Genomic DNA, 25,717 nt, shown 5'->3' with positions numbered 1-25,717 from the left:
CCCTTTATTTTAATCACACTGTGTGGCATGCAGGATCTTCGTTCCGCGACCAGGGCTCAAACCTGTACCCCCTGAACTGGAAGCTCGAGGTCTTAACCACTGGAGCGCCAGGGAAGTCCCAGGGATCCCCCTTTTGAGAATCCCCTTTGTTTTTGGTGGGAAGCCTCCATGGCAATAATAACGCAGTCACACAGGAGCTGTTATAAACAAGGCACTGTACTGGGTGTCTCACCCTCTGGGAGGCATATACAATATCACCATCCCTATTTTACAGATGAAGAAATTGAGGACAAAGAGGATTTTGCTGTCACACAGCCGATAAATGGAAGGGCTCAGACCTGAACCCAGGCACTACGGCTCTAGAGTCTATACTCTTAACCACCGCGCTATGTACTACCTCTTAAAACACAGGGAGGAGAAAGGAGTCTGAAGTTTTCTCGTTCTCATGCTCATCACCTTCCCTCTGATGTCTCTCCCGACTTCCCTCCCAGGCAGAGCTAACCCCTCTCTCCCTGTGGCCCCTGGAGGTTCAGTACTATGGGGTTTATCACAGTGTGGCTGATTCGTCTGTACAGAGCACTGCCGAGCTCCACTGCTTCGTGCACTGTGCAGGAGTGGAGTCCGGAAGATGGCGGCGTGGGAAGACGCGGGGTCAGCGTCTCCACACAACTAGGGCGCCTGCCGGCCGCTGGTGGGAGACTCTGACCCCCAAGGAGACAGGAGGGACCCGAGTGAACCGGTAGGACAGAGGGGGACCGAGGGGGGAGGAAAAGTGGAGGCCAGACAAGATCGGCGCCCCTGAGGCCGGGGAGATCAGGAGAGGCAGGTGAGAGGGAGTCTCCGGGAGGAGAGGGAGAGGAGCGGAGGGCCTGGGGAGCCTGCTGAGCTCCCAAGCTGGTTCCCCCTGCTCCAAGGCCCCTCCAGGCCGCGTGGGTCCTTGGGAGCATGGGGGGGGCGATCAGGAGACACAGGCTGGAGAGGGGCCCTGGGGGGCAGCGGGAAAAGAGCGGAGGGCGATGGCCCCGCCCACTCGGGCCCAGGAAGCCTGCTGAGCTCCCAGGCCGGTCCCCTGCCCTCCAAGGTTCCCCCTTCCCCACCGGCCGTACTGGTCCTGGGGGCATATGAGGGAGGCCGGGGGGATCAGGACAGGCAGTCGGGAGGGGCCCTCCCAGACCCCAGACCGGAGGAGCAGGAGAGGAGAGGAGGGCGTTTTTCCCACCCACTCGAGCCCAGGAAGCCTGCTGGGCCCCCAGGTGAGGTCCCCTGTCCTCTGAGGCCAGGGTGGAGGTCACGGCTGGGCCCCTTCTGTTCCTTCAGCCTAAGCCCCACTCCCCACAGGCCCCAGGGCCTTTCCGGCCCTGTGCATCCTGAACATTGGCCACGCCGACTGCCCAAACCTCGCCCTTGCTTAGGCTCCGCCCTCCACAAAACCACCCCCCTTTTTTCTTTTCTTTTTTTTTTTTTTTGCGGTACGCGGGCCTCTCACTGTTGTGGCCTCTCCCGTTGCGGAGCACAGGCTCCGGACGCGCAGGCTCAGCGGCCATGGCTCACAGGCCCAGCCGCCCTGCAGCCTGTGGGATCTTCCCGGACCGGGGCACAAACCTGTGTCCCCTGCATCGGCAGGCGGACTCTCAACCACTGCGCCACCAGGGAAGCCCAAACCCCCGCTTTTTTTTTTTCTTTTCCCTCCTCCTCTTTTTTTTACTATTGTGGTACTGATGTACCTTCCAGTTGCTGATTCATCTATAACTTTATTTTTACATTCTTTCTAACATATCTGTTAGTTTCCTAACAATAACAAAGTATTTTTACTTTGTTATTGTTCTCTCTTTTTTCTTGAATTTTTGAATTTTATTTTATTTTTTTATACAGCAGGTTCTTATTAGTTATCTATTTTATACATATTAGTGTATACATGTCAATCCCAATCTCCCAGTTCATCACACACACACACCCCACCACTTTCCCCACTTGATGTCCATACGTTTGTTCTCTACATCTGTGTCTCTATTTCTGCCCTGCAGAACAGTTTATATGTACCATTTTTCTGTTCCACATATATGCATTCATATATGATATATGTTTTTCTCTTAATGACTTACTTCACTCTGTATGACAGACTCTAGATCCATCCACGTCTCTACAAATGACCCAATTTCATTCCTTTTTATGGCTGAGTAATACTCCATTGTATATATGTACCACATCTTCTTCTTAGTTGTTTTTCTGGGGTTTTATCTTGTTCCTTCAACTGGTACATAGCCCTCTGCCTTTTCATCTTGTCTATCTTTCTGTGAATGTGGTTTTTGTTCCACAGGCTGCAGGACTGTATTTCTTCTTGCTTCTGCTGTCTGCCCTCTGGTGGATGAGGCTATCTAAGAGGCTTGTGCAGGTTTCCTGATGGGAGGGACTGGTGGTGGATAGAGCTGGGTGTCGCTCTGGTGCGCAGAGCTCAGTAAAACTTTAATCTGCTTGTCTGCTGATGGGTGGGGCTGGGTTCCCTCCCTGCTGATTGTTTGGCCTGAGGGGACCCAGCACTGGAGCCTACCCAGCTCTTTGGTGGGGCTAATGGCAGACTCTGGGAGGGCTCCTGCCAAGCAGTACCTTCTGCTGCCAGTGCCCTTGTCCTCACGGTGAGACACAGCCACCACCCTCCCCTGCCTCTGCAGGAGACCCTCCAACACTAGCAGGTAGGTCTGGTTCAGTCTCCTATGGGGTCACTGCCTTTTCCCCTGGGTCCCGATGTACACACTACTTTGTGTGCCCTCCAAGAGTGGAGTCTCTGTTTCTCCCAGTCCTGTCAAAGTCACAATCAAATCCCACTAGCCTTCAAAGTCTGATTCTCTAGGAATTCCTCCTCCCGTTGCCGGACCCCCAGGTTGGGAAGCCTGACGTGGGGCTCAGAACCTTCACTCCAGTGGGTGGACTTCTGTGTTATAAGTGTTCTCCAGTCTGTGAGTCATCCACCAAAGCAGTTATGGGATTTGATTTTTTTGTGGTTGTGCCCCTCCTACTGTCTCATTGCGGCTTCTCCTTTGTCTTTGGATGTGGGGTATCGTTTTTGGTGAGTTCCAGTGTCTTCCTGTTGATGATTGTTCAGCAGTTAGTTGTGATTCCGGTGCTCTCGCAGGAGGGAGTGAGCGCATGTCCTTCTACTCTGCCATCTTGAACCTATCTCTCTCTTTTTTTTTTTTTGCCACCCCACCTGGCTTGCAGGATCTTGATTTGCGAGCCTGGGGTCAGGTGGAAGCTCCTGCGGTGGGAGCTCTGAGTCCAAACCACTGGACTCACAGAGAACCTCAGACCCCAGGGAATATTCATTGGAGTGAGGTCTCACTGAGCTCCTCATCTCAGCAAAAAGACCCAGCTGTACCCAATAGCCGACAAATTCCAGTGTTGGAAGCCTCAGGCCAAACAACCAGTAGAACAGGAACACAATCCGACTCATTAAAAAAAAAAAAAAAAAGTCACAGATGAAGGAGCAAGGTAAAAACCTAATAAAGGGTTTTATTAAGACCAAATAAATGAAGAGGAAATAGGCAATCTACCTGAAAAAGAATTCAGAGTAATGATAGTAAAGATGACCCAGAATCTCAGAAGTAGAATGGAATCATGGATTGAGAAAATACAAAAAATGTTTAACAAAGATCTAGAAGAACTAAAGAACAAACAGAGATGAAAAACACAATAACTGAAATGAAAAATACACTAGAAGGAATCAATAACAGAATAACGGAGGCAGAAGAACAAATAAGTGAGCTGGAAGACAAAATGGTGGAAATAACTGCCAAGGAGCAGAATAAAGAAAAAAGAATAAAAAGAAGACTATCTCAGAGACCTCTGGGACAACACTAAACACACCAACATTTGAATTATAGGGGTCCCAGAGAAGAAGAGAAAAAGAAAGGGTCTGAGAAAATATTTGAAGGGATTATAGTGGAAAAATTCCCTAACATGGGAAAGGAAATAGTCACCCAAGTCCAGGAAGCACAGAGACTCCCATACAGGATAAACACACCAAGACACATATTAATCAAACTAACAAAAATTAAATTCAAAGAAAAAATATAAAAAGCAGCAAGGGAAAAACAAAAAATAACATACAAAGGAATCCCCATAAGGTTATCAGCTGATTTTTCAGTGGAAACTCTGCAGGCCAGAGTGGCAGGATATACTTAAAGTAATGAAAGAGAAAGACCTCTAACCAAGATTACTCTACCCAGCAAGGATCTCATTCACTTTCAATGGAGAAGTCAAAAGCTTTTCAGACAAACAAAAGCTAAGAGAATTCAGCACCACCAAACCAGCTTAATCTCAAATAAACAATCTAAACCTACACTTAAAACAACTAGAGAAAGAGAAGAAAACCCAGTCAGTAGAAGGAAAGAAATCATAAATATCAGAGCAGAAATAAATGAAATAGAAACGAAGAAAATAATAACAAAGATCAATAAAATTAACAGGTGATTCTTTGAGAAGATAAACAAAATTGATAAACCCTTAGCCAGGCTCATCAAGAAAAAAAGGGAGAGGATGCAAATCAATAAAATTAGAAAAGAAAAAGGAGTAATCACAACTGACACTGCACAAATACAAAGGATTACAAGAGACTACTACAAACAACTATATGCCAATAAAATGGACAACCACGAAGAAATGGACAAATTCTTGGAAATGTACAATTTTGAAAGACTGAACCAGGAAGAATTAGAAAATATAAACAGACCTATCCAAGTAATGAAATTGAAACCGTAATTAAAAATTTTCCAAGGAACAAAAGTCCAGGACCAGATGGCTTCACAGGTGAATTCTATCAAACATTTACAGAAGAGCTAACACCCATCCTTCTCAAACTCTTCCAAAAAATTCATAAACAAGACAAAAAGACAACCCTCAGAATGGGAGAAAATATTTGCAAATGAAACAGACAAAGGATTAATCTCCAAAATATACAAACAACTCATGGATCTCAATATCAAAAAACCAAACAACCCAATCCAAAAATGGGCAGAAGACCTAACTAGACATTTCTCCAAAGAAGACATACAGATGGCCAAGAAGCTCATGAAAGGATGCTCAACATCACTAATCATTAGAGAAATGCAAATCAAAACTACAGTGAGGTATCACCTCACACCAGTCAGAATGGGCATCATCAGAAAAGCTAGAAACAATAAATGCTGGAAAGGATGTGGCGAAAATGGAACCCTCCTGCACTGTTGGTGGGAATGTAAATTGATACAGCCACTATGGAGAACAGTATGGAGGTTCCTTAAAAAACTGAAAATAGAACTACCATATGACCCAGCAATCCCACTACTGGGCATATACCCTGAGAAAACCATAAAGAGACATGCACCACAATGTTCACTGCAGCTCTATTTACAATAACCAGGACATGGAACCAACCTAAATGTCCACTGACAGATGAATGGATAAAGAAGATGTGGCACATTTATACAATGGAACATTACTCATCCATAAAAAGAAACGAAACTGAGTTATTTGTAGTGAAGTGGATGGACCTAGAGTCTGTCATACAGAGTGAAGTTAAGTCAGAAAGAGAAAAACAATACCGTATGCTAACACATATATATGGAATCTAAAAAAAAAAAATGGTACTGATGAACCTAGTTTCAGGGCAGAAATAAAGAGGAAGACATAGAGAATGAACTTGATGACATGGGGTGGGAGGGCGAAGCTGGGGCGAAGTGAGAGTAGCATCGACATATATACACTACCGAATGTAAAATAGTTGGCTGGTGGGAAGCAGCCGCATAGCACAGGGAGATCAGCTCGGTGCTTTGCGATGACCTAGACGGGTGGGATAGGGAGGGTGGGAGGGAGGCTCAAGAGGGAGGGGACATATGTATGCATATGGCTGATTCACTTTGTTGTGCAACAGAAACTAACATGGTATTGTGAAGCAATTATACTCCAGTAAAGTTCTATTAAAAAAAAAAAAAAAAAAGCAGAGTCTGGTCCCCCAGCTCCCCTGAGCCCAGCATGGGACCTGGCACAGAGCAAGCGCTCCTCGCCGTGCTGGTGAAATTGACAAGATGCTAGCTCACGTTATGCTCTCAACCTGAGTGTCATCAATCAAAACACCATCATGGCCTCACTTTGGGGAGAAATGTCAGCCCTCTTAACATCAGCCAATGTAATGGCCACTACTCCTCAATCTCTTTGTACACTTAACTTTTTGCTTCTTCGCAACAGCCCCATTTTAAGAAGACAAACTGAGGTTTAGTGAGTAAAGGCAGCTAGAGAGTAGATGAGGTAGAACGTGAGGTCAGGTCTCTTTGTGTCTTAATTCTGTCCTAACTCCCAGAGGTAGGCAAATCCTTTACGGAGCTTCCCTCCCTCAGAACAGTGAATCCTCAGAGAACAGAGTAAATCCTTAGAGAATACGATCTAATGAGAAAAGCAGCCTATTGGATATGCGCTCATTAGGGCCCCTTTTCACATGTCCGCACTCAGTGTACAGGAAAGGGAGAAAGCCAAGGAAACAGGTATAGATCCGTCTCCTTTAATCCTCACAGCGTCTGTCTGGAAGTAGTATTTTCCAGAGAGAGACACTGAATCACACAGGTGTTAAAAGTGTGCAGAGTCCCCCAGCTAGAAGTACAAAGTCTAGGGCTTCCTGACTGCAGAGCAGGAAAGCTTTCCTCCCCACCAAGACCCCTCAGCAAAGACTGCACCAGAAGCCTCATGCAAGTTGTCTGAGCTGTTTGTTCATCCCACTGAGCTTGGCATTGTGCCCATCACTCCAGCAGGTGCTCTGGGTGCCAGATCCCATTCTCCCTCACCCCTCTTTTCCTCCCTCCCTTCCTTCAACTCTGTTGCTTGCCCTCTTGGCTTCACGACAACAGATCACATTGGATCAGTAGACCTTCCCAATGTCTGGCTGCCTTGTGCCCATGCTTTTGAGTCTGAAACACTGAAACACCTACACACCCAGAGACACAAGTATTTGCAACGTGCCCCGGTTTTTTTCTTTCCTGGGGTTCTGCTGTGGCTCGGCTGTGGGCTGCGGGGAGAAAGCAAGTGGGCTCCTCTGGTTACCTTCGTGGTCTGGCAGTGGGAAAGGAATGTGACCTTGGCAAAAGGGTCTGAAAGTCCGTTGCTGTCAGCTGCGATGAGGCCCCGGGCTTGGTACATGTGAGCTCTCAGCTGGAAGACATGCCGGTCTGTGGACAAATAACGGGAAGGGGTGGCATTAGCAGGCTTCTGAGGAACAGTGAGTGCGAGTGGGTGTCTGTGTGTGATGCTCACCTGTGGGTGCTTCTGGAGACAGACAAAGGAGACCACGGGCACTGAAGGCCTCTTAGACCAAAATGGACACAGGGAAGATGGGGGAAGAGGTCATGTTCACGGGTACTTTGGAGCCAGGCATTCTCCTTGGTGCATTCACCACATTGTGGGATTTAATCTTCATAACAAAACAACCCCGTGAAATATATATCATTATCTTCATTTTATAGATGAGGGAAATGGTTCATAAAAAGGCTAAAATACATTTCCAAGTTTTCAGAGCTAACTAATTCCAGAGCCTGGATTTCATTTCCGTTAGATTCCAAAATCCAAATCTCTTCCTAAAATACCACATTTTTTAAATCTATATGCAAAACGGCAACAGACTCACAGACATAGAAAACAAACTTGTGGCTACCAAAGGGGAGAGGGGTGGGGGGAGGAATAAATTAGGGGTATGTGATGAACGGATACAGACTACTATGTATGAAACAGATAAGCAACAGGATATATTGTACAGCACAAGGAATTATAGCCATTATTTTGTAATCACTTATAATGGAGTATGATCTGCAAAAATACTGGATCACTGTGCTGTACACCTGAAAATGATATTATATTGTAAGTCAATGATACTTCAATAAAAAATTTAAAAAGACCACATTTCACCTCTTAGTAAAACCTCCTGTTTCCAATGGTGTGTGTGTATAAGGGGGACATTTCTTCATTTTTGCTTCCATAAACTCAGTAAAGTCTTGAGTCATCCATCCATCCATTCTGCCATTCAGCCAGCCAATGTCATTTTGAGCACCTACAGTACACCAGGCACAGTTCTGGCCTCTGAGGATTCTGAAGCAGCTAAGACAGCCCCTGACCTTGGGGAGCTCCAGGGGCGGGGCAGAAGACAAGCAAGTGCCCCAATCCCAGTGACAGGAGCCAGAGCTAAGTGTCCTGCAGGAGATACAGGCAGAGAGCATGGGAGGTTAAAGGCGGGAGTGAGCACACCTGGTTGACGGGATGGGAGGCAGAGACAGGGCTGCAGGTGGGGCAGACCAGGGTTCAGTGGGGGAACCCCAAAGAAGAGTTGAGTTAATCATATGCCCTGTTTCATGGACTTTATGATCCTTTGCCCTTGCCTGGCCCCTCTTGCTTTTTATATTCATTTGCTCCCTTTTACCCTCTTTTAAAAAAAAATTATTTCGTTCATGGATCATGCCTTTGGTGTTGTATCTAAAAAATCATTGCCATACTTAAAATCATCTTGGTTTTCTCCTATATTATCTTCTAGGAGTCTTATAATTTTGCATTTTGTATTTAGGCTTATGATCCATTTTGAGTTAACTTTTGCAAAGGTCATAAGTTCGATGTCTAGATTTATATTTTTGCATGTGGGTGTCCAGTTGTTCCAGCACCATTTGTTGAAAAGACTATGCTTGCTCCATTGTATTGCCTTCACTTGTTTGTCAAAGATCAACTGAATATATTTATGTAGGTTTATTTCTGGGCTCTCTATTGTGTTCCACTGACCTATTTGTCTATTCTTTTGCTAATACTGCACTGTCTTGATGACTGTAGCTTTTATAGTAAGTCGTGATGTCGGGTAGTGTCAGTCTTCCAGCTTTGTTCTTCTTAATATTGTGTTGACTCTTCCGGGTTTCTGCCTCTCCACATGAACTTTAGAATCAGTTTGTCGATATCCACAAAACAACTTGCTGGGATTTTAATTGAGATTGCATTGAATCAAGAAAAACACTAAGCAACAGAAGTATCTACTTAAAATTGGAACAAGGAGATAAAAGCTTGGATAAGTTACAGAGGTAAATCCTCATCTTTCACAATGAGTAGCTATGTGTTAAATGTAAAATCAAGAAATAGTGATATAAACATATCATGTAGAATAAAGGGAGATAATTACCTTAACAAAAACTGTTAAAAGTGTTTTTCCCTTTTACCCTCTTACCCAAGAGAGCTCCTTAAAAGGGTGACAGTTAACAAAGGAACATTCAGCAGAGGGTTGAGGAATTTCCTGACCAGGGTATGTCAAGAGAGCCCACGCTCTCTAAGCATTCCTTAACATGCTACATGAGTGGGCAAATTTCTCAGCTGGGAGTGAACTTGAGAATAGCTCATTCCCTGAGATCATCCACAAGGTGTCCCTGAAGTGAGTCACCCCAGAATTTTAGCAGAGCTCCCAATACAACCACATAGGCAGGACAATGCACACCTCCAGGGGTCGCCATTGACTTGCTCTAGGTTTTTGTTTTTCTGAAACCTTGAGTCTTACCAGCTCTGTTCCTTAGACTAGTAAAGCCAGCTTCCTCTTTGCTCCCATACTTTGGCCCATCTCTGTGCTGCGGCTCACTTTCCACGTGTGGTTATTAGAGACACGTCTGATTGCCCCCATTGGAGGGCCAGGATCACCTCTCCCACCACTCCTCATTCCCCACTAGTTTTCCCACCGTACCTTCCATATGCAGGTGCAAACTAATTATTGGTTGAATGGATATGTTCTGAAGCATAAAATGAACGAAGAAAGGAAATTCTCCAGGAGGTGTGGAAGGCAGCCAAAGCCATTAATGTCAGGGCACAGCTGAGCAAGTTTATTAGGTCATTCCATGAAAAGAACATGCTGCAGAGGGTCAGAAAGCTTTGGAAAAAGCCTTTCCTCTCCTCTGAATCGTTAGTAGCTGGGACAGCAAATATGTCCAGGTACCTTGGGTCTCTAGAGATAGTGTCTATAGAAATAAAAAGGTAACTTGATGTGGGTGTTTTCACCGAAAGATGAAAACTCTAAAGACAAGATGGAAAGCAGTGGAAATAAAGAAGAGTTTGGAGACAGTTTGTTCCATCATTTACTAGCTGTGTGACCTTGGGCAATTTCTAAACACTTCCAATACATCCTTTCTCCATCTGTAGAATGAAGAAACCACCCAAGGTTGGTGTGAGAAATAAATCAAATCCTATGTGTAAAGTGTATGACACAATGCTTGGCATATGGTAGGGGTTGTGCATTTTTCAAAAAGAGCTGAGTTTTCCTTGCTCTTACGCATTGATATTGGGCATGGAAAGCACGAGCTGAACCATTGGATAAATATCTCTAGAACTCTGTCTTCTCTAAGTATTGAGCCATTTAGGTTCCACTGGCAGTCAAGTTCAGTCAACATCAGAGGAGCCTTGTGCAACACGGGAAACCTGGATTTGTAGACAGTCTTCCAGTGTTTCAGACACTGGCTCAATTCAAAACTCAACTTCAGTTGAAGTGAAGGTAAAACTGTTCTACCCCATCTGAATTCAGCGGCAAGGATGGTGCAAATTGAAGCAATTTGGAAACGGAAAGCAAAATGCAACTGTAAGGCATTAATGATTAGAACAAAGTTCAAAATTATATGGAAATGTAAATATGATGGCACTCATAGAAAATACCTACGTAGAAGAGAGCATTACATAAACCATGCTGAACTGCTAAAAGCAGCCAACCCAACAACCAAGCTAGAGAAACATGAGTGACCCCAATGATACCAGTTTCTACTGGGTCATTACTGGGAAATGTAAATGGCTGCTGTTTATGGGTCAAAACCCCAATGCCATGTAAAAGGAAATCTGCTTTAATTCCACAGGTCCTATGAGCACAAGAACTTACTGATGTCTCTTTAAAAGACATCTTTTGCTTTATTATTTTTAATATTGTATTTATTTTTGGCTGCATTGGGTCTTCGTTGCTGCATGCGGGCTTTCTCTAGTTGTGGCGAGCGGGGGCTACTCTTTGTTGCGGTGCATGGGCTTCTCATCGTGGTGGCTTCTCTTGTTGCAGAGCACAGGCTCTAGGCACGCGGGCTTCAGCAATTGTGACACATGGGCTAAGTAGTTGTGGCTCGTGGGCTCTGGAGCACAGGCTCAGTAGTTGTGGCGCATGGGCTTAGTTGCTCTGCGGCATGTGGGATCTTTCTGGACCAGGGATCGAACCCGTGTCCCCTGCATTGGCAGGCGGATTCTTAACCACTGCACCACCAGGGAAGCTGAAAAAGACATCTTTTGCTTTAAATGCAAACTCAATCTATATAGTCTGTTAACAAAGAAACTCATATTGCCTTCTCTCCATTAACAGAAAAATATAAATATTTATTCCAGATATGTTTAATAACTTCACTTTATTCTTTAGATGGGACATTGGAAGGTCAGAAAGAAAACTCAGAAACTGTATTAAAAGAGGCAAACAAGGGGGCTTCCCTGGTGGCGCAGTGGTTGAGAGTCCGCCTGCCGATGCAGGGGACACAGGTTCGAGCCCCGGTCCGGGAGGATCCCACATGCCGCGGAGCGGCTGGGCCCGTGAGCCATGGCCGCTGAGCCTGCGCGTCCAGAGCCTGTGCTCCGCAACGGGAGAGGCCACAGCAGGGAGAGGCCCGTGTACCGCAAAAAAAAAAAAAAAAGAGGCAAATAAGTTGATCCTAAAATAATATGCAAACAGCTCATGAATGCCACCCCTCAGAAGCCCACCAGAGACATCTTATGACCCTCTTGGCCCAGTGGGCATCATACCTTTGTAGAGCAGGTTAGCTGGGGGTTTACTGATGCCAGCCCCTTTGGAGGACATTTCTGCTTCATAGCCTGCTGGTAAGTTGTTCAAAATGGCACTAGAGTGTCTGGTGGAGCCCAGCCACATGTACACGTCAATTTTCGCTTGCATCGACCAACCAGCTGGCTGTTTTCCAGGAAGCTGGGGAAAGGTTACAAGGAAGAGACCCCCTCATTAGTAGGAGCCATTGTGGGCCTCACTCTCTGAGAAAAGAGGTCCTTCCCTGGGGCTCCTATTAAAATGAGACCAATGACCCTAGTTGCCACGATGCACAGCTTTAGAGGAGGATCCAGGTTTAAGGGGGCCAGGAGCTCAAACAGGCCCTGTGTGATCGTTTAAACCTAACAGGTAGGTATGGTTATTACCCCTGTTTTATAGATGAGAAAACTCAGGCTCAGAGAGGCTAAATAAGTTCCTAAGATTACTCAGTTTTTAAGTGACGGAGCCAGGACTCGAACCAGGCGAGATGATACCAGATGTGGGCTCTGGACTCTGAACGCCCACAGCCTGCTTCTCTCCACACTGAGTTGAAATCCCCTTTCCCAGAACTTCCAATTGCCTTGGGTTCCAACCACAGCCTCTGCCTCTTTGCTGCTCAGAAGAACTCGAATTCTTCTTCCACAGGTCAGGCCCCTGTGGGCTTCGGGGCATCTACCTGCCCTACCATGTTGTTTCTTCCTGCTAGACACCTCTCATCCCTTCACCCCTCCCTCATGCAGTGTGGTTTCGAGTTCCCTCGCTACCCTGCTTTCCCTCCTTTAATGTACTCGGATTTGAATTTATATTTATGTTTGTTTGAATTTGTGTTTATGTGTGTAGTAGTGTGTGTGTGGTGTGTGGGTGCGTGCGTTCTCAACATGTGAAGGACACAACTCAATGCAGAGCGGCTCCTTTATTTCTCCATCACCAGGATTAGGGGCCTCCTCACGCCCATCTAAGGAACCTCAGGCCCCAGACTTGGCTGGGTGCAGGATTTCTGGCAAGGCTTTCGCTCGGAAAGTGGCCACCTCTCCAGATTTTGTTGACTCTTCTAAGTGCCTCTTCTTAGTGTTTCCTAGGATTTCCCATCAGTGCACAATTCCCCTTTCTTCTGCACCACTTCTTTTCCATGGAGAATCACAAAATCCCACTGGGAGAGGCTACCACTTGCTCTGACAATTTCCCAGGCACCCGTGGAAAGCCCCAGAACCCCAAACTGTGCCTGGTTCTTGGCCTGCCTTCCTGTCTTGCTCTGTGAGTTCCCCAAGAGGATTGTGAGCAACTCAGTTCAGCAGCTACTACCAAGTGCCACCAGACCTTGCTGAGGGAGTGGGGCCAGAAGCGCCTCACAATGACTGCGACACAGTCCTGGGTTTCCCTTCCAAGAGCTCACATCTAGACAGGGAGGCCGACTTGCATTCACTTACTCAAATGCGAGGTCAAGTGTAAGAGAGAAGATGCCATAGGACCAGAGGAGAAGCAGGTATATCCATCCTTTCTTTAATACTCACATACTCCAGTAGGCTTTAATAAGTACTTTGGAGTTGGACTCCTAGAGAAGGCATCCCAGGAGGAGGGAAGTGCCTGAACAGAGATACAGAGGCAGGAGCTAACTGTGGTGATTAGGGCTGACGTTTAGTGAGCGCTTACTTGGTGCCAGGGACAGATTTGCTAAGAGCTTTCAGCAAAGAAAAAGCTGGAACAGAGAATGACACAGATGAGGCTGCAGAGTCCTGCTGAGTAGACAGAGGAGTTTAGATTTTATTCCTTAGGGAATAGGATGCCATGATTTATTCAGCTTTAAAAAAACAACTAAGGGGGGGCTTCCCTGTGGCGCAGTGCTTGAGAGTCCGCCTGCTGATGCAGGGGACACGGATTCGTGCCCCGGTCCAGGAAGATCCCACATGCCGCGGAGCGGCTGGGCCTGTGAGCCATGGCCGCTGAGCCTGCGCGTCCGGAGCCTGTGCTCTGCAGCGGGAGAGGCCACAACAGTGAGTGGCCCGCGTAACGCAAAAAAACAAACAAAAAAAACAACTAAGGGGGCTTCCCTGCTGGCTCAGTGGTTAAGAATCCGCCTGACAATGCAGGGGACACGGGTTCGAGCCCTGGTCCAGGAAGATCCCACATGCTGCGGAGCAACTAAGCCCGTGAGCCACAACTACTGAGCCCACGTGCCACAACTACTGAAGCCCACACGCCTAGAGCCTGTGCACCACAACAAGAGAAGCCACCGCAATGATAAGCCCACGCACCTCAACGAAGAGTAGCCCCAGCTCGCCACAACTAGAGAAAGCCCGCACGCAGCAACGAAGACCCGATGCAGCCAAAAAAAAAAAAAAGTGATACTTCCAAAAAATTTAAAAAAAAGAAACAACTAAGGTCATTTTGCTGTTAGTAAAGACAACCAGTCTGCAACTCATCATTTTAAAAATTATAATAAGACAAAACACCCTCAATTCATCACTTCCACAATAATAATGAAAATAGCTAAAATGCATTGAGCACTTGTTCAATCAGACAAATAGCTATTGAGAGCCTAAGGTTATTTTGTTGTAATAAAAGCAATCCCTCTGCCAACTGTATACATCCCGAGGACATCAATTCACAAAGGCAGGATTTTTGACTGTCATATCACAGTGATGTCCCCAGTGCCTAAAATAGTACTTGGCACTCAGGAAGCACTCAGAAAATATTTGTTGAATTATTTATTTCTTTTTCTAATAATAATATTTTACATGTGCTGAGCACTTACATTGTCCCAGGCCCTGGTCTAATGTTCCTCCCTGCACACAGAACGGCCTATTACTTGCATACTATTAACAACCAATAGGTTATCATTCATCTTCATGACGACTGTAAAATAAATTCTTTCATTATGTGTATTTTAAAGATGAAGAAGTGGAGGTTCAGAGAGGTTAAGACAATTGTCCAATGTCACAAAGCCAGGCAGGGACGGAGCCAAGACTCAACCCTGCTCTACCTGGCTCCAGAGCCCATCCTCTTGGCCCAAGCTCCTCATACACTGGTACGTGTACCTGTGCATGTGAACTGCTGGGGCATCTGGTTAAAATATAAATTCTGACTCAGCGGGTATGGGGTAGGATTTGAGATTTCTCCCTGTTGGTGCTTATCCTGCTGGTCTATGGACCACAGTTTTAAGTGTTTGAGTAGCAAGACTCTTAACTCTGCTGTGTTGCCCCCAAGCAGGTCCGATATCCTTTGCTTCTTAAAGTAAAACAAAAACACAAAACGTCCTTCATCTCTACTGCTATGAAAACAACCTGTATATGTGAATTCATGGCTAGAAACCAAAACTCAGCTAACATCTTGTGAAAATGTTATACAAGGACCATGGCTGCATGCCTAAAGTTTGCCGTTTATACATCTTTTTAAAAATACACACCTTGAAATTGTTTGCAAGACAATGCAGTCTCTCACTTAGGAATCCAAGTTGGAACTCACGCACCATCACTGAGCACCTTCCTAGGTGCTCACAGAAACAACAACCCACGTTTCACTTCACGTGCATTTCCAGCCTCAGCTGTCTTCCCTGCCTTCCCCTCCCCCGCTCTCCCCTTTCTCTCATGTGCTCCTGAAGCCTGACCAACCAGAGCAACTTCTTTCCTTTTAAGAATAGCATGGCAGGGCAGGGAGGGAAAGAGAAAAACAACAACAACAAAGAAAAATAATTATAGAATGCAAAATTGCGTCAAAAAAGTATGATCACCAATGTGTAAAAACTGCACGAGACAGAACGCTGAAGTCTTAGCCTCTCCTGTAACCCACCCACCTCCCCTCCGGGGTCCTGGTGAAATGCCAGCTGTCTTACAAAAGAAGGGAAATCTCGGCCAGTCAGAAAAAGGAGAGAAAGATGGTCATTCACACAAACTGTGTTGAAGTTGGTCCATCAATATTAGTGTGAGAAAGGTGTGTTTGCCTTGTAGAGACTTCACTTTGAGGCAGGACCTGGAAGGGTGTCTGCAGCTACCACTTTCTGCTGCATCCTAGGGAAAGCTGGATGGAAACCTGGAGGCCTGAGAGGAAGAGTCTGGACTCAGGGCTGTGGAGCAGAAGCCAGGATAGAGGTGGAAACGAGACTGAGGAGTGGCGGACTCAGCACTGAGAGGTGACTCGAGGAAAAAGAAGATTGGGCCGCTGCATCCATCTCCCACAGGAAGAGTTTCCTTTTAGAATGAATGTCCTTTTCTGAGACTGAAGGGGGAGAATTCTGCTTTTCTGGATGGTGGATTAGGCTGAGCTCAGCAAATTCTGTTGCAGCATTTTCAGTAACATTATGAATATATTTAGATTAGAGAGAAAGAAAGATCATGGAACAGGGACCATGAAAACCTGACTGCCATTCCAGATTTACTATTACCTAGCCATGTGACTTCAGGTGAGGCAGTTTTGTTTCCTTTAGATTAATTAATATTCCCTCAACCTGGGCCCCCTAGGCATAGCAGTTTCCTAAAATTTGTAAATAGCTATTCTAGATGAATAAGGTTGACAAGCATGGGTCGTAAAAGATGATTCCTAACTGCAGGACGTTGACTTTTCTACTGGTTGACGGGCACTGTGAAACTCCAAGAGGGGGATACAACGGCAGACTCTAAATGTGTTTGAACATGGGGTGTTTATGGCGCCACTCAAAGGACAGCTCTTCTGTGGAACAAACTTTGAGGCGACTCTGGAAAAAATCTAGAGATCTGAGAGATTTACATTCTGTGCTTTGTCTCACTGCACTTTCTAATTCCCCGTTAAGAAACCGGAGTGACCAGCAGGTGGGTGAATCCTTTGTCTCCCTGAAGCAGCTCTTGCTTTTTTCAGATTCACCAATTCAGTGAAGAGAAACAGGGCCTAAAGGGAGGTGGCGGGAGGGAGTTAAAAGCAGGGATAACAAACGTAAGGTAGATAGCTAGTGGGAAGCAGCCACATAGCACAGGGAGATCAGCTCGGTGCTTTGTGACCACCTAGAGGGGTGGGATAGGGAGGGTGGAAGGGAGGGAGACGCAAGAGGGAAGAGATATGGGAAAAAAAAAAAAAGAAAAGAAAAGAAAAGGAAAAAAAAGCAGGGGTAACAATCAGAACTGGAATGAAAATAGTTTTCATCTTATCAAGATGTTTCATCATGTCAGGACAATCGAACATGTTCAACATTTACAAAGCTATCACCCAAAGCAATCCCAATGACAAAAGGAAAATCCAGATAAAGAAGTAAGCCAAGGCCACAGGGCAAAGGTCCTGAATTCCCAGTTAGGTCTATTCTCTGGCTTTAGTTGACAGTTGTTCCCTGTTCTAATTTTAAATGATTCTGGGATACATCAAAATATTTAGGAAGGAATAACTTTATGCTGGTTTTCTCTTATTTTTAGCACAGGGCTTTCTGAAATGATTTGCTATTTTTAAGACAGGTGTTTCTTTCAACCCCAGAATTCCTTGGAATGAGAAAGCTGAAGAAATATTTGTGGTGAATAACTAGGGTGAGTTTTTCTTTTTCAGTTACAGTTTTACAGAGGTGGGTTTAAAAATCCTTTTGTACATATGACAGAAAATATTGGGTTGGCCAAAAAGTTCATTCGGGGTTTTCCCTAACATACAGAACCACAAACACTTCCCTGGATGTGAAGGGGGCACACAATGCCAGAAATGTCCCCTAGATGTTGGATTTCCATTTGTTTGAATGCCCACATTTATTGCGTGATGACCCCGGCGGACAGACACTCTGTGTTCTTTTATGTGCAGTTATCCACTTAATCCTCAACATCACATCCCTATTTGAAGGATGAAGAACAGGAGACACAGAGATGTTACGTAACATTCCCCAAGTCATACAGCTCCTAAATATTAGCCCTGGAATTCACTAATAGGTAAAATTGTATTCCCCTCAAATGCATATGTTGAAGTCCCAACCTCTAGTACCTTAGAATATGACCTTATTTGGAAATAGGGTCATTACAGACAGAGTTAACATGAGCTCAATCTGGAGTAGGATTCTTATAAAAAGGACATCATAGGAAAAGAGACATGCACACAGGGAGAACATGATATTAAGATTGGAGTTATGCTCCCACAAGCCAAGGAGCTACCAGAAGCTAGAAGAGATGCTTCCCTAGCACCTTCAGAGGGAGCACGGCCCTAGCAATCCCTTTGTGTCAGCTTTCCAGCCTTCAAAACTGGGAGATAATAAACTTCTGTGGTTCAAGCCACACGGTAGCACTTTGTTACAACAGCCCTAGTAAACGAATACAAATTCCAACCCAGATTCACCTTATTTCAAAGCTCAAGTATTAAACCAGTACCTGTAATGCCTCTTCTGTCTGCCCCCCATAACAATCACATCAACAGTAGACTCTAGCCATTGGATGCGCTTTGAGGCTGTCTAATCCAGCTGCCCACTGCCATATTCATACCAAGGGGAGAAAGAACACATTGTGGACCTCCATTTAGGGAACTATTTCCCTGTAATGGCTCTCGTGGGGCCCAGTTCTAGCCTCTGGAAACACACACGTGCGCGCGCACACACACACACAATCATCCCACCATCCACGTGGAAGCCCTACGAACACAAAATCTCTATCATGCTGTCAAATCTCTCTTCTAGTTAAACATTGTCATCTCCTCACCTATTCTTCACATGGCATGGTTTTGAGCCTTCTCATCCTCCTTCTAAGGTAGTGGAAGAATAATTATGTTGTAGCAAATAATCAGAACTCAGATTGGCAGGACAGCCCACTGTGAGTTGGGAAAGTTAATCAGTCAAATCACACACTGTTGTTGCCAGCCATTGGTGAGTGTTAAGCTTTTGGACCAGTCTTTCTCCATGTTTGCTCAAATTCTCTCCTGGGATAGAAATGTCTTTGTAGTAGAGGTAAAATACCCAGGGTCTCCAGGAAAGGCTCAAATCTTGATTTAAAGACAGTAGGATCTATCCAGAGATTGTGCCTATGAGCCTGTGTTCATGAATGGTGCAGGGACCCAAGATGAAAAGACTATCATATCTTTACAGTGTAAAGCCGCCAGGAATCCTGAACTAGCAGTTCTGTGGAAGAGCAACCTCTCCTCTTGTAATTTTCTTTGAAGTCTATTTTTAAAATATAGATGAACTTGTGTAAAATGATGCCATAGATAAATTACTCAAGAGAAAAGTCGAGAGGAACCTAATAGAAAAAATGTTCATTCTTCTTAGTAATCAAAGAAGTAAAAATTAAAATAACCTTAAGATATCTGCACTAGATTTTTAAAAAAACACCTTATATGTCTCTGGTGACATAGTTATTGGAAAATTGGAAAATATTCAGCCCCAGGATGGTCTCATTGAATCAAGAGGGGGCAAGATGTTCTAGTTGTCCTCAGACTTTCGAAAGTCTTAGCGTCTAGTCAGAGATCTGGACACACACTAGGAATGCTGTGCAACCCAGGAAAAACAGACGTTCCCATCCTTGAGTCAAAAATAGTACAGACTGTGACCTTTGATGAAATACCAGAAATTCCATGGGGAAGGGCGTGTCCCTGGGCCAGGAGCCTGAGCAAGAGCCCCTCCCCTTGGTGAATGAGGGCTGAGCAGAGAGGAGCAGGGAGGAGTCTCTTCCCTCTCAGCAATGATGCATGGGGTTCCCTGAGAAATTGGCCTAGAAGCCAGGAGCCAGCTCTTCCCTTGCCATCTGGGACCCATTCATAAAAAAGACAATAAAAAGAGTCTGATCAAAAAAAAAAAAAAAAATAGTACAGACTTACTTTGAGGAAGTGAGTTTTGATCTTCCCGCAGTGTTGACCCATCTGCTTCCTGATGGGGGAATAGAGCAAGTCCTTGGCGGCGATGCGGGCATATGCCACCCTCCTGCTGTTGCTCAGCATCCAGATGAGGATGTCAGGGATGGTGTGCTGTGGCTGTGGAGAAGGAGGGGATGGATCTGAGATGTGGGTGTTTACACAGCACCCCCAGGGTTCTCCTATCCTGCACCAGCACCCCTTCTGCACAAGTTCTGTGACTTAAACTTTCTGGGTACTGAAACACCCGTGCAACCGAGCAAGTTAAGCGTGGCTTCCTTGAGAAAGTCTTAGGTCACGGAAGCCCCATACGCCAAACTGCTTATCGTGCTTTGACAACATGCAAGTCGGACCCGTGACTTGGCATCTCTGGTGGCCTATTTTTCTCCATCTGCAGAACAAACGTTTGTTCCACCTTCCCATGGGTTTTTTCTTTGCAATCTTGTAATCATGATTTGGCTTCCAGCATTGGACCTCCTAAGAGCCAGGTAACATTTCCAGAACATTCAAATGAAACACCAAAAATCCATGAATGTCTTTGGATGTCTTTCCATCCGCTCTGAAGGAAGGAAAAACAATTTTACAAGGGATTTTATACCTAAAATATAATTGCTAAGTATTTTCGCTCCATTATAGGTGTTTATTCAGGAGAAACTGCACTCAGTTGCACAGAAAATTAGAATTTAAAGTTGAGCTAATCAAGGTAAGAATTGCAGAATTCCCTGCCAAGAGGCCCATTATGTTGTGAGTGTTTGAAATGCACATTGCTGAGCCAGTATAGCTTCCAAAACAAAAGGGAGGCACATTGTCATAAACTAGGCTTTGACGTTCTCGGACTGGAAGCAGATACTTTTTCTAACCCCGTAATCCTCTAGTGTAATTGGTACCCTAAGAAGGCATCCCTTCTCTCTTGACAGGGAAACAGAGACATCCTTGTGGAGGTTTTCTGGCCACACGGTCAGTCAGTCACAGACCTAGTTTGAACCTTCTGGGTGCTTATTAAAATTCCTGCATTCCAAGGTGACTATCTCACCGCTTGTTATGCCTCCAGGGAATGATGAATTTGCAACAGGAAAAAAAGCTTTCAAGGACAACAGAAGCAGTAACTCTGTACCTCTCCCTGAAAACTTCCGCCACAAAATCTAGTATTTAACAGAAGCAAATACGAGGACTTTTTTTAGATCATTCTGGTAGTCACCAGAAGATACTGCTTACAATTAACTTTAAAATGAGAAGCTGTTTTAACTTTTACTGGACATGAGTTTCAATTTGCTTGCAGTTAAAAACCTATCAAAGATCCCATGTTTATTTCGACTTTTCTTGATCCTATTAAGGAGTGTGCTTTATTATTATTTATTATTATTTAGGTATGTGCTTTTTATTTCAGCTGCATACTCAGGCTTCGTGAAAAAAATCAATAAAGCCGTACATGTTTGGCTTAATTTAAAACCCCCTCCTTCACCCTTCAAGCGAATGGTACCTGCTCAGCTCAGCAGGGCTTGAGAGAAAACACTGCTCATCTTTCATTCTTATCAAACATTCAAGCCCCACTGGGAAGATATTCGGTCTCATCTTCCAAATGACCTTTGCCTTTATAGTTGATTACCTCATCCACAAGAAAGCGGATTTTTTCCACAAAGTTTTGGGCCGCCTGGATCATTTCATCAAGAGATAACTTTTTCTTCTGCTGCTGAGTGAGCCCCTTGGCCTCCTTGGCTATGGCCTCCTAAAACAAAACAAGAGTCGGTGTAGATCTTTCTAGAAATCTGGTTAGCGAGCACAGTCCTGTTGCTGGAGATTCCTGAAAGTGCTTGTAAGTTCCATGCTGAGACACTCATGAGGGCTGTTTCGGGCTCTGCTATGGGGCACGCTGCCCATTAACAGCAATTTGGTAGGACTATGGGGACAGTGAATATTATCTCAGCTTCATTTGACAGATGAGAAGCTGAGGCCCAGAGAAGCCAGAGGTTTGTCACGGTCCCATAGCTCTTTAGTCAAGACCTGAATCTAGGCTTCCTGATACTGACAACAACAACAGCTAAAATAGATTGAGCTCTTACTCTGCACGGGGCAATGTTATATCTGCTGTATTAACCCTTAGGACTCCTCACAGCGACCTTACGGGGTAGGTACTATCATTCCCATTTTACAGCAGAGGAAACAGAGTCATGCAGCTACAGAGAGGCAGAGCTGGACTTGACCCCCTGCTGAGTCCAGAGGCCATGTCCTTCATCACTGCTCTCACCACCTCTCCCCGGAGGCACAGTAGATGCTTCCAGACCAAGCTGGCACCAGGGAGATCTGTGTGCGTGGTTGGAGCATCTTAAAGTGTTTATTTTGATTTATTCATTCAGCCTGCATTCATGTTCTTAGGGGGAAAAAAAACCAAACACTTTGCAGTGATTTCTAAGGCCCTGCATGAGTGGGTCCCGCCCACTGGCTGCCTCATCTTGGACTGCTTCACTCACTGGGCCTCAGGAGGTCCTAAAACACGCCCAGCTCCCCCTCCAGACTGGGATGCTTAAGGTTCCTTTTGACCACATGTTCTCCCTAGACTCTGCATGGCTGGTTTCTCCTCAGGCCTCCACTGCCATGATACCACTGTCATATATTCTCCCACATTTTCCCAATCACCATGGCCTTTTAAAATGCCCTTCATTAAAAAAAAAAAAAAAATGCCCTTCATAATCATAACCTGTAATCGTTTTTATTTACTTTTTGTTATCTATCTTCTGTCTTCCCCACTCAAATGTTAACTTTGCAAGGACAGGGGGCCCCTCGGTCTTGTTCTTACCTTGAATACTGAGAGTCTGGTGGAGTTCCTGGCACATAGTGGGTGTTAAATAAATGTTTGTGAAATGAACAGACCAGTCAATAAATTCCTCAAGAACAAGCACCAAGTACTGACAGCCTTGTGTCTCCAGCACCCAGCACAGGGCCTGGCACCGAAGAAGCCCTCTGATTAGAGGACCTGAATACCTGCTATGCACCAGGCACCATCCCAGGAGCCAAGGCCTGGGACAAGAGGAGGACTCAAGCTTCCTTTCCTTGAGACTTTGACAGTTGGTGAGGTGAAAGCAATATATGCAAATAACTAAAATGTGTAATGCATCATGGGACCAGAGGGGCCAAAGCCAGGTTTTATGGATAATATGATATTTGTGCTGAGCAAAAAACGCATTGAATTCATCAGATGATAAGAAGAAAAAGTACAGTCCAGTTGGAAGGAACAATTACATATGAAGGCACGTAATCAGTGAGGGTTCAGAATCGTTGGCACATAGATACATGGGAAGGGAGCAATGAGAGACAAGGCTGGGAGACTAGGCTGGGACAAGACGGTGAACAGCCCTGTATATCATGCACAGAGGAATTTGGCCTTTATCTTATGAACAACTGGGAGACTCCAATCTTTTGTTTTTAATAAATTTATTTATTTATGGCTGTGTTGGGTCTTTGTTGCTGCGCGCAGGCTTTCTCTAGTTGCAGTGAGCGGGGGCTACTCTTCGTTGCGGTGCGTGGGCTTCTCACTGCAGAGCACGGGCTCTAAGCGCGCGGGCTTCAGTAGAGCACAGGCTCAGTAGTTGTGGCGCACGGGCTTAATTGCTCCGCGGCATGTGGGATCTTCCCTGACAAGGGCTCAAACCCGTGTCTCCTGCATTGGCAGGCGGATTCTTAACCACTGAGCCACCAGGGAAGCCCTCCAGTGGTTTTTTTAATCAAGAGAGATCTAAGCAGATTTGTGTTTTGGAGACCATTCTGGCTGCGGTATGGAAGGTGGACTAGGGGAAGATGACTGTGATAGCCCTGGCCAGAGACGCTAAAGCACTCGGGTTAGGCAGTGGTCCTGGTGATGAAGAATGGAGTGAGTGCCAGAGTCTTTAAGGGCCAGGGTCTCAACCCGGCCTGGGGTCAAAATGACCGTTTAGTGTGAGGTATAGCAGGGGTCCCCAACCCCCGGGCTGTAGACCCGTAGCAGTCCGCGGCCTGTTAGGCACCGGGCCGCACAGCAGGAGGTGGGCGGCGGGCGAACGAGTGAAGCTACATCTGCCTTTCCCCGTCGCTCCCATTACCGCCTGAACCACTCCCACTGCCCCCCCTCCCGCCCCCATCTGTGGAAAAATCCTGTCCACGAAAGTGGTCCCTGGGGCCAAAAAGGTTGGGGACCGCTGAGGTACAGGATTCAAAGTTGATTCTTAAGCTTCTGATTGGAGCAACAAGTGAGGCTGGTGGTACAAATACAGGACAGGGAACAAGCTTCGGTGGGCAGATGATGGGCTGAGTGGGATACGTTGAGTCAGAGGTGCTATGAGGCAAGCAGTGGACGTGTCCACCCAGAGGCTGGAAATGCGGAGACAGAGCTGGGCCACTGCAAAGCACGGAAGTCTTGGGCTTGTTCAGGACAAGGACTGTCAGACACAGGAAACGAGAGAGCTGTGCGGGCTATCTGTGGAGGACGTGCACCGCAGAGACAGTCAGAGGTGCTGAGGAAGACATTCAGTAGGAAATAGATCTTACATACGGTGGGAATCTGGCCTCCTTGGAGTAGAGGAGGACACAAAACTTCACTTATTGTTCTGGAAAGCAGGATGAGTCAAGTGTTCAGAGACTCGGGCTTTAGTCTCTGGAGTATGATTAACCAGCTGTGACCCTTAAATAAAATCATTTAACCTCTGTGGGCCTCATTCACATCTTTAAAAATGTCCCTGGCCAAACATTGAGTAATTTTATTTTGCAGAATTATCATGGCCTCAAACAGGACGTCCCTTGGTGCCATTGCTGGAACTGAAGTTTCAAGGAGAGACAATCAGGGTCTGACTTGGTCTGGCGTTTGTCAGTTGTCACTCATTCAATAGCGACCGAACATCTCTAAGGCACTCAGCACTGTGCAGGGTCTCCAGGGCACAGAGAGGTACCAGCCACTGCCCTGCCCTCAGGTAGTGCTCACAGCTTTTCACACAATTCATAATGGGAGGACACCAAGGAGAGGTAGTTGAGTTATGTCTTTTTGTCTCTCAGCTTAGGAGGCAGAAGGTTAAGTGAAAGAGTCCACAGCCTTTGACAAAATACAAACGTCAAGAAAATGAACAAGTCCTACATCAGAACAGAATATAGCGCTGGTGGGCTTCTAGCTCATTCTTGTAAACATTCAGTAAATGCTAGTTCCTCTCCAACTCACTCATCTATTTATTCCCTTCCCATTCTTCTATATCACACAACTGTATAACTTTTAGAACTTTATCCTCATGTGCTCTATGACCTATGCTTCATCCATGAGGTTTATTTTTAAAGCACACGTTTTAGTTCTTTGCAAAAGTATAAATAGATTTTCACATACCAGCTCCTGCCAATAGAGCGTAAGTCGTTTCTTATCTAAATTGGTTTGGTTCAACATCTTGGGTTTCTTTTCCACTTCAGAGATAAAGGCACTATAAGAGAATAACAATTTTGAAACCTACTTAGTGAAAATTCATTTATATAATTCCAGAGGTTTGCAAGTATACTTTCTGTAATACAATAGGAAAGTTGATGAAGCCACAGAACCAAGATTTTTCATTTTGGATTAAGCAGTAAGGCACTAACTTTTCTATGAGACAAAATGAGAATGGGAAATAGTGCCAGGCCTCACATTAGTTTTGGGGATGTTTGTTTTTCTACTTTCTTTCAGTATATACCTATTGTGATTCCTATCCAAGTTCATAACAGCAAACACAAAATAATGCAGTTTTCCTTTATCTTACAAATTTAACACACACCAAAATGTTCCTGAAAATTGTATGTAGAGCAAATATTTTAGACTCAAAACTGGGCTATGTCTTCACATTTTTAAAACCATACAAAGGACTGAACAGTAACATTTTGAGGGATGAAGTTAAAAAGGTATTCAATAGGAAAATGGTAATGGTTATAAATGCAATTGAAGAAGAAAGAGAAATGACTTTAAATTTGGGGAAATAAGATATTCCCTCATCAGCAATAAATTAAAATCGATACCATTTTCACTTACTAAAAACCAGGTAATATTCAAGGTTGATAATATTCAAAGGGAAATAGTCACTCTCCTCTATTATGATAGGAGAGTGTTAATTATTATAATGTTTCAGAGGTTATTTGACAGCATCTATCAAAATTTAAATGTCCATA

At 45.1% G+C, this 25,717-nt stretch overlaps 1 protein-coding gene across 1 annotated transcript in view; it reads right to left on the bottom strand.

Moving 5' to 3' along the window:
* Nucleotides 1–25,717, bottom strand: part of FER1L6 (fer-1 like family member 6) — a 118,055-nt gene that overhangs the window by 53,809 nt on the left and 38,529 nt on the right. Inside the window, exons 15-19 of the mRNA XM_024741324.1 lie at nucleotides 24,912–25,002; nucleotides 21,180–21,299; nucleotides 19,541–19,693; nucleotides 11,791–11,968; nucleotides 7,066–7,190 (exon numbers count right to left, since the gene is read on the bottom strand). Of these exons, the coding sequence (XP_024597092.1) occupies nucleotides 7,066–7,190; nucleotides 11,791–11,968; nucleotides 19,541–19,693; nucleotides 21,180–21,299; nucleotides 24,912–25,002 (667 nt within the window). The remainder of the gene's footprint in view (nucleotides 1–7,065; nucleotides 7,191–11,790; nucleotides 11,969–19,540; nucleotides 19,694–21,179; nucleotides 21,300–24,911; nucleotides 25,003–25,717) is intronic.

This window comes from Neophocaena asiaeorientalis, unplaced genomic scaffold (assembly GCF_003031525.2).
Source record: "Neophocaena asiaeorientalis asiaeorientalis breed wild unplaced genomic scaffold, Neophocaena_asiaeorientalis_V1.1 scaffold177, whole genome shotgun sequence".
In the NCBI taxonomy this organism is placed as follows: Eukaryota; Metazoa; Chordata; class Mammalia; order Artiodactyla; family Phocoenidae; genus Neophocaena; species Neophocaena asiaeorientalis.
The sequence above is the reverse complement of the archived record's forward strand: the minus strand, read 5'-3'. Positions and strand labels throughout refer to the sequence as shown.